General features: G+C 35.9%; 1 protein-coding gene across 1 annotated transcript; it reads left to right on the forward strand.

Moving 5' to 3' along the window:
* Window positions 1–2,957: 2,957 nt before the first annotated feature.
* Window positions 2,958–10,383, forward strand: LOC149700323 (uncharacterized). The gene is made up of 10 exons (XM_089867267.1): window positions 2,958–3,073; window positions 3,158–3,216; window positions 4,815–4,913; window positions 7,967–8,246; window positions 8,320–8,414; window positions 8,485–9,043; window positions 9,128–9,339; window positions 9,419–9,482; window positions 9,573–9,747; window positions 10,275–10,383. The coding sequence occupies exons 3-10, from the start codon at window positions 4,818–4,820 to the stop codon at window positions 10,381–10,383; spliced, it is 1,590 nt and encodes a 529-aa protein (XP_089723393.1). The 5' UTR covers window positions 2,958–3,073; window positions 3,158–3,216; window positions 4,815–4,817.
* The last annotated feature ends 2,606 nt before the right edge of the window (window positions 10,384–12,989 follow it).

A 12,989-nucleotide genomic window follows, 5' to 3' on the forward strand; every position in this document is an offset into this window, starting at 1 on the left:
AAAGTATAGTCTAATGCATTTTCTATGGAGGGGTTTGTTTGTTCACGTATTGCTTAATTACTTGACCCTGTTCTTTCGATTAAAAATAATAACATATCTTTAGTGTAGCGGTTATCGCATCCGCCTCACTCCCGGAAGGCCACAGGTTCGAAACCGCAAAGTTTTTTTTATAATTATCCGATCATTTGTGTCAAGGTCACATTATTTACATCCCCGTATCTCTGGTAGAACCAGAGTTACGAGCCTCCAGAATTTAGTCTAATGTATTTCCTATGGAGGGGTTTGTTTGTTTACGATTAGCTTAATTACTCGACTACTGTGTGTCGTAGCCCTAATTCTTAGTATGGCTAGATGGGGGACAAATTGGTCTATAACATACTCAAAGGACATCCCCGTATCTCCAGTAGAAACAGAGTTACGAGCCTGCAAAGTTTATTTTCAAAAATCAAAAGTAACCTTCTAACAATAAGTGAGACAAAAAGTAATTTGACGACGATATTGCGGTAGCCTCAAGTTTAAAGTATCCTTGTATGGGGAGCAAAGAGTACTATAACATATCCAAAGGAGATCCCAGTATCTCTTGTAGAACAAGAGTTATGAGCCTCCAAAGTTTAGTGCAAAAATCATAAGTAACATAATAAAAATAAGTGAGACGATACCAAAGTTGACGAACATTTTGCTTAATATCTCGGCCCCTGTTTGTCGTAGCTCAATGTTTTTAGTATGGTTAGATGGGGGACAATTTGGACTATAACAATCCCTAAGGACATCCCCGTATCTCTAGTAGACACAGAGTTATGGGCCTGCAAAATATAGTCTAATGCATTTCCTATGGACGGGATGTCTGTTTACGTTTAGCTTAATTACTCGGCCCCTGTTTGTCGTAGCTCAATGTTTTTAGTATGGTTAGATGGGGGACAAATTGGACTATAACATACTCAAAGGACATCCCCGTATCTCCAGTAGAAACAGAGTTACGAGCCTGCAAAGTATAGTCTAACTCATTTCCTATGGAGGGGTTTGTTTGTTCACGTATTGCTTAATTACTTGACCCTGTTCTTTCGATTAAAAATAATAACATATCTTTAGTGTAGCGGTTATCGCATCCGCCTCACTCACGGAAGGCCACAGGTTCGAAACCGCGAAGTTTTTTTTTTATAATTATCCGATCATTTGTGTCAAGGTAACATTATTTACATCCCCGTATCTCTGGTAGAACCAGAGTTACGAGCCTCCAGAATTTAGTCTAATGTATTTCCTATGGAGGGGTTTGTTTGTTTACGATTAGCTTAATTACTCGACTACTGTTTGTCGTAGCTCAATGTTTTTAGTATGGTTAGATGGGGAACAAATTGGACTATAACATACTCAAAGGACATCCCCGTATCTCCAGTAGAAATAGAGTTACGAGCCTGCAAAGTATAGTCTAATGCATTTTCTATGGAGGGGTTTGTTTGTTCACGTATTGCTTAATTACTTGACCCTGTTCTTTCGATTAAAAATAATAACATATCTTTAGTGTAGCGGTTATCACATCCGCCTCACTCCCGGAAGGCCACAGGTTCGAAACCGCGAAGTTTTTTTTTATAATTATCCGATCATTTGTGTCAAGGTCACATTATTTACATCCCCGTATCTCTGGTAGAACCAGAGTTACGAGCCTCCAGAATTTAGTCTAATGTATTTCCTATGGAGGGGTTTGTTTGTTTACGATTAGCTTAATTACTATTAATATTATTAATATTATAGGAATTATGGGATCACTGGGAGCCATGTTATAAAAATGGTCGGCATTGTTTTGAAAATATCTGCGCCAACTTGAAAAATTTATTAATCAGAGCTACCTTTTAACGTATACCCCATGTAATTGGCTTTCGTTTCGGGATTCTTTGCAGATTAAAAACTATTTTCTGTGGGCCGTTTTGTTTTTAATAGACTCTTTTTCTTCCTGAAACTGACATATAAATCTGAAGTGAAACTTAAATCAGTAGCGTCGCTAGGGTTTGAAATTTGGGGGGGGGGCTAAATCTGGACAAACTAGTTATTATAAGAACTTAATTAAAAAATTGCATAATGGGTTCATTGGAAAATGTGTAGACTTTTAAAACTATCCGTAAATTTGTGTCAACGTGAAATTATTCGTATTTTAAAGATATACAACCTTTTATTGATAAAAACTACGGAACCTATTATGAGAATTTTAGTCCACACTAATGGGACTTCCTTCGAAAGAACATGAAATACTTTACTTGTCACCATCTGTTCTTATCTTCAAAATTGTACTGTTTGATATTGAAATTCATCTCTGCAGAGATGAAACTTAACGAATCTATCATTATAATTTTTTATATATTGCCCCAGAATTTTAGGTTGCTAACAGCAATTTTTTGGTAGGGTTTGCGGATTATTTTTTGGGGGGGGGGGCTAAGTTTGGAATTTGGGGGGGGGGGGGGGCTATAGCCCCAAAAAAAAAAGGCCTAGCGACGCCACTGACTTAAATTGTCGTTTTCCTGATTGCTTTGAAATTCCTGTTTAAATTATTACGTATCGATGATTTTACACAAAACCAGCTAATTTATTTTGTTGGTGTTTCGTTTTTGTTTTTTGTTTGTTCATATTGTTCTTTTTTATGTACTACTACGCTGTTTTTTGTTTTTACCATGGAGGGGGGTTGTACCCAAGCCCTGGCGGCTTCACAACCCTATCCCTTGAGTTGCATTAAATAAATAAATAAACTAGTCAACTACGCACTTGGAGATAAAAATTTGCTCGTATGAAAGGCCCTTAAGGCACTGGTCGACAATCTTTCGCGCCAAAATGTGGACAACAAAAGGTTCCTTTACCCTCTTCTTGCAAATATACTCAAAGGGATGCTTGGCGTCTCTCTTATGAGTCTTATTCCAAAAAGGAGAAACAGAGTAAGCGGCTGCATGCTTACCGTGTTTCCATAACTGTTGAAAAAAGAGGAAATTTTTTAGGAAAGTCGCGCTTAAGTAATTTTTCGGCCACAGTCAGGCTACAACATTGTAGCTTCAACTTTGCTTCAAATTTCTATTTGTGATAAAGTCCAAAGGTATTTATGTTTAGTTTTTTTTTGGAATGCATTTTTTCGTGTCACCTTCAACTAATATATTCTAACTATATATTATTCATTTAGGTGGTTTCATCTCCTTGGTATTTTTATTTGTACAAAGAGATTTAGATTTCCATTCAAAGGTACGTGATTATTTGCCTGTTTTCTAAATCTATATGCGTATGTCGTGTTAATTATGTAAGATACTATTATTTATGACTATGATATTGTAAATCTTTCACTTTTATTTTCTTCGCGAAATAAGAAAGCGCGACATTAGGTTTTTTCAGGATCGGCCTATAGATAGTTTTCACACATGGAGGATTCATACCATTTACACAAGGAAGCCGGACTATCTGGAGGACAAAAGCAGACGGGTTTTTGTCCGCCAGATAGACCGGCCTCCTGGTGTAAATGGTATGAAACCTCCATGTGTGAAAACTATCTATTTCGTCATTGGAGGTAAAGCTAGAAATGTGGCCAATTTATCAAAATAAATTTATAACTTCCTCTTTCTCGTATGAAGACGCTCAATAGCTGGATCGTGGTTTTAAGGGGAGGGGTCTGAGAAAAGCGTGACGAAGCGTGATCTGGGGGGACGGGGGGGTCAGAAAATACTTTTTTTCGCGTGACGTAGTTTATGGACGGTCCCTCAGCCTGTCCCTTTCAATCAAAAACCCCTCATCCATTTTTCAAATTTCCAGTTTCTTCTTAGTTGACTTGGGATGGAAGTGGTGGTGGGGTGGGGGTGAAGGTGGACGTTGTCCTGGAGGTGAGAGCTTCCGTGAGCGTTTTTTTCGAGAATGGGAATGTACGTGGTTAGAGTTAAGCGAAGAAATGTATTGCAGAGTTAAACTAAGAAATAGTTAGTTGCATTGGAATGTAGTCAGAGTTAAACTAAGAAATAGTTAGTTGCATTGGAATGTAGTCAGAGTTAACCGAAGCGCGTCGAGGGGCTATAGATAGTTTTCACACATGGAGGATTCATACCATTTACACCAGGCCTGGTGTAAATGGTATGAATCCTCCATGTGTGAAAACTATCTATTCACTAAAATTTTCTCTTCGGGCTATTAGTTTGACTTAAGCTTTTTTAGCTCTGTTAAAGGTAGCGCGTCGAGGGGCTATTCACTAAAATTTTCTCTTCGGGCTATTAGTTTGACTTTAGCTTTTTTAGCTCTGTTAAAGGTAGCGCGTCGAGGGGCTATTCACTAAAATTTTCTCTTCGGGCTATTAGTTTGACTTTAGCTTTTTTAGTTCTGTTAAAGGTAGCGCGTCGAGGGGCTATTCACTAAAATTTTCTCTTCGGGCTATTAGTTTGACTTTAGCTTTTTTAGCTCTGTTAAAGGTAGCGCGTCGAGGGGCTATTCACTAAAATTTTCTCTTCGGGCTATTAGTTTGACTTTAGGTTTTTTAGCTCTGTTAAAGGTAGCGCGTTGAGGGGCTATTCACTACAATTTTCTCTTCGGGCTATTAGTTTGACTTCGGCTCTGTTAAAGGCAGCTATTCACTCAAATTTTCTCTTCTTCAAACACATACTTTGGGGCGTAAAGGGGTTTTCCCCATGAGTTTTCAAACACTATGCATGACCAGCATCGAGATTGACCTTAGTTGAAGCATTTTGAAGGACAAACAAAAAAATACGTCTTAACACTTCAAAATATTAGTAATCTTGGCCTATTAGACTAATGTTGAGGAATGCAGTTAGATGGAATAAAGAGTTTTCTCGCTTTGTTTTTAGGCCATGAATTTAAAGTGTTCGAAAAATGATTGTTCATTTTCTACAAACGTGTTCCGAAGTTATTTCACACACTGTTGTCTGCACAAGAACGTTCCCAACGTAAACTTTACTTGTTGTGGAAAGTATTTTAAACTTTTTAGCTCTTTTAAGAGCCACGCTCATAGAAAACACAAATCTGAACTAAAAATAGGAACTAATAATACCATTAGCCTAAGGCCAGATATAAATGAAAGCGAGGTTTTGCGATGTGTAGTTCCAAATTGTGTCTACGAATGTACTGTTTTAAAAACTTTCTACTCACACTTAAAAGTCCACATAAATGAAGGCTTCACCGTTTCTTGCCCAATGAAAGATTGTAAAACCACTAAATATACAACAACGGCATCGTTAAGTTGCCACTTAAGCCGCAAACACAAAACTAAATTTAAAATGCACTGTGAGCGCTTATGTGACAAACAAGACCTCAACAGTCACGTTCTTGTCCGAAACAAGGAAATTTTTGAAAACATAAGCCACACCATTGAAGAATCTCAGCCAGAGAACAGTCAAGTTAAATCGAATAACTTTGAAGATAATCTAGGCATGTTTTTCCTGAAACTACAAGCAGAAAAGTTCCTGCCCAGCAGTACAATACAATTTATTGCCGAAGAGATGTCCAGTTTGCTGTATGTCGAAAAATCTCAAATGGTGAATAAGCTACAAACGGATCTAGTTGCAGGCGGAGTAAATGAAAACGTCATTAACCGTGTCCTGGATGTATTTTCTCAAACCGATGTTATGGAAGTAGCTGTGGAAAAATTAAAAACAATACATCTGCGTCACAATTTCATCAAGAAGACTTTAAACTATATCAGCCCCGTCCAAATTTTTCTTAGATATGAAAATGGGCAAAAGACGTTTTATCATTACGTACCCATAAAGGATTCCTTGACAAAATTAATATCAAACGAGGAAGTGGCCAAAATCCTCATTTTTCCCAAACCAACTTTTGTACCTGGCAAAAATCAAATTCTGGAAGACATCAGCGATGGAGAGGTGTTTTGTCGCGACTATATGTACATTGAAGATAGCAAAAACTTTATTCATCTCATAATCTTTCAAGACGCTTTCGAGACTGTCAACCCATTAGGGTCAGCTAGATGTATACACAAGATCGTGGGAGTGTATTACACTTTGATTAATATACCCGTGGAGTATAGATCAACAATTAACCACATACAGTTGATCTTATTGTGTAGAGATTCATATTTCAAAGATGTCAATAATTGTCTTAGAAAGCTAGTCACCGACCTTAAAGTTCTAGAATCTGAGGGGTTGGAAATTGGGGGTAAAAATTACAAGGTTTTTGTATCGAGCCTTATAGGCGATAACCTCGGAAACCATGAAATTGGAGGATTTCAGAAACATTTTACTAACGGACATATCTGTCGCTTCTGCCTCGTTACATCGGACAAGCTTCACGAAGACGGACCATTCCCAGAGAGAACACCTGATAATTATAGAGAAAGTCTAAAAGAATTAGCTGAGCGGCCCGACTTGAAATCAGTGAATGGGATAATGAGACAATCCATCTTAAATGAACTAAAATATTTCCACGTGTGCAATCCTGGATTAGGCCCTTGTGTCGCCCATGATTTATTTGAGGGGGTTGTAGCTTACGATTTGTATCAATTCTTATATCAATTTATTTCTGTAAACAAATGGTTCTCGTGGAATTATTTAAATTGGAAATTATCTAAATTTAAATACGTAGGAAAAGATGCCGCTAATAAGCCCTGCGCTGCAAGACCGAACTGTAAAAAGCTAACTGGAGATGCTTCTCAGATCTGGTGTCTTTTGAGACTTCTATCTTTAATCCTAAAAGACAAGATAAAAGACTATTTAGATCCGGTTTGGGACCTTTACCTACAACTGAAAAAGATAGTTGAAATAATAATGGCACCCAAAATTTCCAAAATCAACATCGCGTTATTAGTAACTTTGCTCTGGCAATATAAAAAAGACCTGTTGAACATTTTCCCGAATTACAAGTTAAAAGCAAAACATCATTACTTCCTAGAACACTATCCTGAACTTATACTTCATTACGGGCCTCTGATACGAATTTGGACTCTTCGCTTCGAGAGTAAACACACCGTATATAAAAAATTTGCCCAAAACACCAAAAACTTTGTGAATATTACAAAGACCCTGTCAGAAAAACACCAAATGCAACAGGCTTACTTTATGGCTGGAACGCCATTTCCACCCACAATTAACTACTTAAGCTCCAGTATTAACGAAGACTCAATTTCAACTGAGCTGCAGCAAGAATTACAAAGATGTAACCTTCAAAGTGAAAACACCGTTTATTTGAACCGATTGGACTACAAGGGAACGAACTATGAAAAAGGTTTATATGTCGTTACTGAGGCTTCGGAAAACCATTTGATATTTGGACATATAAACACAATGTTGATTTACAAATCTGGAACTGACCAAGTATTATGTTTCCTCACATTATTTGAGTCAAACCGTTCGCTAAATTTAGACGTCTACGAGCTGTGTGAAACCAATCGTGTTTTGTTAATAAATATCAACAACTTAGCTGATTATTACCCTTTGCCATGCTATAATATATCTCGCAAGAAAATAATCACGCTAAAACACAATGTACAGCACTGTTAAATAATTTTTTAAGGTAGGTTGGTTTGATATATAAAAAAAGGACGGGGTTTTAATAAGAGCTATGCCTATCCTCATATTACCCATATACTTGGTTTTAACATGGAGAAATTAAATAGGGAGAAGAAATAATTTGGGAGATTTGGCACCCATCCAAATATGCCTCTACAAGGATGTTTATCATGCCATTTTTCTTTCAATTCTTTTGCCTCATTGTGGGTGGTAGTGCTCAAAAACCTGATAGGGCTTCCAATGCACATTTCTTCTTCGCTTTTTCTTCAATATTGTCTAAAAATTTATATCTGACAAAAGTTTGCGGTATAGGTAGTGCTGATTTTTGACATCTGTCGGACTTCGCGAAAAATAGTATCAGCAAGAAAGAATTGTTTTGGAGTACTTAATAGACAGTTTTTTTCTATATAATTGACTGAAATTGACAATTTTAATTCTGCTATTCTCGCACAATAATTTTTCAATTATATTTTCAGATGGCGGACAGTGAAAAAACACAAATTTCAACTGATCCTTTGGGAAACAATTCCGTTTCTCTAGAATTAAACCTTAAAACTGTAATAACCAAGGCCTTAACTACAATCGATTCATCTGTAGTGGATGTAGTGGCTACAAAATTGATAGTAATCGGTGTTGAAAACGTGAACGATCTGCAGCATGTCACAGAATTGGATTTAAAAGAGACTGGATTAAAACCTTTGCAAATTCGAAAACTTTTGCAGTATGCAAAAACTTTAGAAACTCAAGTCGTACCAAGTAAGTTTCCCGGTAACAATTTTGGAAAATTTATCTGCAGTGGGATTATAAAACTTACCTTAACATTTAAAAGCCGAAGAAAACCGAGGTTCACCAAAAGATAAGTTTGTCAGCAACCAAGCTGGGGCAAGTGGTTCAGAGACAAACCAGGAAATAGATGCTACCCAGGTATAATAAGCAACATATATTCAATAATAATGGTACTTGATATTTCTAATACCAATTGTAATGTTTTCAGATTATGGAACAAACTAACGAAAACTGGGCCAATAAGTATAGGATAAAGATTGACATTTTTACAAAGCCACTCCAACGAAGTCTCATGAAAAATGATAATTTGACTTTGAAAGATCGAAATTTAATCGTTAGACAATTAGTCGATGATTCTTTAAAAAAATGTATCCGGCCATCAAGGAGTGACATGCGTAAAATTGCCGAACATTTCACCAAGAGATTTCCGAATGCCATAGTGGACAAGGTCCGGGACAAAGTAATTGGATCTGGCATAAACAGTTTTGTTCATCAACTCTACAACCGCCTCGAGCACCTCTCTCGGAGATCGGAGAATGCCATGCCTCGCGTGAAGGACGTGCATAGGATGAAGAAACCACGGCTGGAGTTACAAAATTCAGAAAAATACAAATTTAACCCTGAAACAAGCGAAGAATGTTTGATCCAATGTGAAAAGCTAAGAAAAGAACTTTTGGAACTTCATTTGGAAATGAATCCTAACCACGAAGAGGTAGAAAGTAAAATGAGACTATCGTACCCTCTTCAAAGGATGGATATAAATAATGGTATGGAAATTAAGGAAATCCAAATTCGGTGGCCCTTTCTATTCTCATCAAGTGGAATGGAAATTCACCTCCAAGAACTTTTAGGGCACAATGTTCTTAAATTGTTTGCGGATTTTTTCAAAGAAAAATGTCCATTGTTTTTAAACTTTTTTGCGAAAAGCAAAAAAAAATATTGCGCGGACGTAATTGCAAAATTAAAAGCTGATCGTACGGACGCTAATATTATAGGATCGGTTATGCTAATGATTATGAATCATTTTAAAGAAGATTGCGAAAAAATATTTCCAGTGTTTGACGTAAGGGATCTATTCTAGTTTTTAAAGGCGTGCATTGCCATTTTTCTTAAATCTAAACTGTTTCGTTAAATTTTTGAAGGAAGGTACTCCCACATCGGAGATACTGAAGAAAATAGAGAAGTATTCAACTTTGATTGTCTATGGTAATTAATTTCTTAATTAGTTTAAGGCATAGTCTTAAATTGAATTTTTAGTAAGACAAATAAATTAATTCTTTTTCTTTTACATTTAAGGAGAGAGTTTGCCTACAGCATCCTATTTTATGTTGGCAACGGACAATGCGGTCGTAAATGAACACATCGCAGGTGATAAAATATCTACAGCCATAGGGATGTTTTTTGGTGTTTTTTATATCTTCAATCAACATTATCCTAGCGAGTGCCCTGCTACACTGGAATTTCTTCAGAGGTATCTGCATATTTTACCACTAATTAATATATTTCTGCAATACTTGGAATCTTTAGATTGGCTCCTTCTGGGCTTTTTTAATTAAGGGGCGGAGTTGTAGAAATCGTCGCCCCTGACGGCATGCATAATGTGTTTTAAAGATAGCAGTTAGCTAGGTCACAGCCTGCATGTTAAAAAAATTACGTGCACTTTCAACTAGCAAATAAAACGCGAGCACATTTTTGCAAAGTTTTAAGTCCGACCCCTTAAATTAAAAAAGATGTTAGTATGGAGTTTATAGCATGTTATAGATTCCAAGTACAAGAAATCTGAGGTTACTTTATGGAGCACTTTATTTTCGCTATTTAAAAATTTGCAGTTAGAGTAGCACACGTTTGATAGTTGGTAAATCCCATAAGGGGAAATTTAAATATTTGAAATTTAATATTTCTTTGCAAATTTTAGTTAGCGAATTGGGTTTTTTTTAATAAGGAAATAGAAAAAAATTCCTTTTTCTATCTCCCTTTAATAATTTTTTTTTGGGGAAGATTTGTGGCTATTATCAATACAGATGATCCTAAGGAAGTCGTAAACACGAAAGTTATTGGGTTATTCAACAAAGTTTCAGCTCTTGAATGGACTCAATTCAAGCTATAGTAAATGTGTAGCATTGAGTTCGAAAATAAAATGTGGAAACAATGGGCTTCTAGTTAGCTGTTTTTTAAATTCTTAAGGGATAGTGAAGCAGTCAAACAAGTTATTTTTAATCGATTAAGGCTGTTAAATTATCCCCAAAAACGTTAATATTACCTTTGCGCGCGAAACATAATTCTTTAGCGCGTGATTTGAATCTTTTCAAACTTAAAATCGCGCGCGAAGGTAAAAAGATTAATTTTTTTGCCTTTCATATAGAGGGTCGAATCTGTTTTGACGTGCAATCCTTAATCCCTCCGATTTGTCACGGACAAACCAATTCTCCATCCACATGGAAATTTTCTTTCAGAATCGCGTTAGGCTTAAGGGAGCTCAAATCACAACTTTATAAATTTGGTGAGTAATATTAATGTTTTTAGGTATATTTTAAAAGCCTTGATCGATTAAAAATAACTTGTTTCTCTGCTTCACTATCCCTTTAAATACAATTTGCATGGATCCTCACCATTGCACTTTTCACTGACTTATTGGTAGAATATACGAAATTAAATGTAAAATTTACGGTCTATTTCCAGTATTATCTGTGTTTATTATTAACCTTTTGGTGGAATATACTGAAATCACTGTCAAATGTGCAGGACTCTCAGATGTATTTTTTAACTGAAATTATTAATAAAATAAATAACTCTTCACTGAAGTTTTTACTGACTTACTAATAGATTATATGAATTAGTTAACGTATAATTTACAGGACTCTTTTAAAAAATTTTGCACTCTTTTAGGCAGAATATACGAAATGCTATGTCAAATTTACAGGATTAGCAACTGTATTTTTTGCTAATTTACAAATAGTTTATATGAAAGTTATTCTAAAATAAACAGGACTCCAATTTGTTTTTTTTTGCCGAGTTATTCATAAATTATACGAAATGAAATGCAGTTTATACAGGATTCGATACTGTATTTGTTACTGAATTATTCATAAATTATACGAAATTCAGTTTAAAATATACACGACTCGCAACTGTCATTTTTACTTAAGTAGTCATAAAATTTACGTACTTTACTGTAAACTCTACAGGACTCAATACTGCAATTTTTACGTGTCTGTTCATGAATTATATGAAAGTTACTGTAATTTTTACATGATTCCCAGCTGGTTTTTTTACTGGCTTAATAATAGATTATACAAGGTGCAACGCAATATAAACAGGACTCGCATCTGTAATTTTTACTGAAGTATCCATAAAGTTTACGTACTTTACTGTAAACTCTACAGGACTCAATACTGCAATTTCTACGTATCTGTTCATGAATTTTATGAAAGTTACTGTAATTTTTACATGATTCCCAACTGGTTTTTTTACTGACTTAATAATAGATTAAACGAGATACAATGCAATATAAACAGGACTCGCAGCTGTTTTTTTTACTGACTTATTCATGAATTATACGCAACTTACTGCAAAATATACAGGTCTATTTACTGCAATTTTTACCGAATTATTCATGAATTATATCACAGCTACTGTAAACTGTACAGGATTCCTAACTGAATTTTTTACTGGCTTATTAATAGATCATACGAAATTAAACGTAAAATATACAGGACGGGTAACTGTGTTTTTTACTTTTTTTTTCTTGTTAAAATTTCATGTTTTTTTCTGTAGGTTGTTTTTGCGAATGTCATGTAAAAGGTACAGAAATGTCCTGGCAACGGGCGCGTCCATAGCTTTCCTGTAATTTCAACAGAACATTTTTCTCTCAGTGTACGAGCCTGCAAAGTATAGTCTAACTCATTTCCTATGGAGGGGTTTTTTTGTTCACGTATTGCTTAATTACTTGACCCTTTTCTTTCGATTAAAAATAATAACATATCTTTAGTGTAGCGGTTATCGCATCCGCCTCACTCCCGGAAGGCCACAGGTTCGAAACCGCGAAGTTTTTTTTTATAATTATCCGATCATTTGTGTCAAGGTCACATTATTTACATCCCCGTTTCTCTGGTAGAACCAGAGTTACGAGCCTCCAGAATTTAGTCTAATGTATTTCCTATGGAGGGGTTTGTTTGTTTACGATTAGCTTAATTACTCGACTACTGTTTGTCGTAGCTCAATGTTTTTAAAATGGTTAGATGGGGAACAAATTGGACTATAACATACTCAAAGGACATCCCCGTATCTCCAGTAGAAATAGAGTTACGAGCCTGCAAAGTATAGTCTAATGCATTTTCTATGGAGGGGTTTGTTTGTTCACGTATTGCTTAATTACTTGACCCTGTTCTTTCGATTAAAAATAATAACATATCTTTAGTGTAGCGGTTATCGCATCCGCCTCACTCCCGGAAGGCCACAGGTTCGAAACCGCGAAGTTTTTTTTATAATTATCCGATCATTTGTGTCAAGGTCACATTATTTACATCCCCGTATCTCTGGTAGAACCAGAGTTACGAGCCTCCAGAATTTAGTCTAATGTATTTCCTATGGAGGGGTTTGTTTGTTTACGATTAGCTTAATTACTCGACTACTGTGTGTCGTAGCCCTAATTCTTAGTATGGCTAGATGGGGGACAAATTGGTCTATAACATACTCAAAGGACATCCCCGTATC

The sequence above is a fragment of the Phalangium opilio genome, unplaced genomic scaffold (genome assembly GCF_054372755.1).
Source record: "Phalangium opilio isolate 3A_F unplaced genomic scaffold, DU_Popi_V2 ptg000019l_1, whole genome shotgun sequence".
Taxonomy (NCBI): domain Eukaryota; kingdom Metazoa; phylum Arthropoda; class Arachnida; order Opiliones; family Phalangiidae; genus Phalangium; species Phalangium opilio.

Coding starts and splice junctions, on each gene's coding strand:
- LOC149700323 (XM_089867267.1), top strand. CDS start 4,818: ATGAATTTAAAGTGTTCGAAAAATGATTGTTCATTTTCTACAAACGTG. Junction 4,914..7,966: donor TGCACAAGAACGTTCCCAAC/GTAAACTTTACT, acceptor TTATATTTTCAG/ATGGCGGACAGTGAAAAAAC. Junction 8,247..8,319: donor AGAAACTCAAGTCGTACCAA/GTAAGTTTCCCG, acceptor AACATTTAAAAG/CCGAAGAAAACCGAGGTTCA.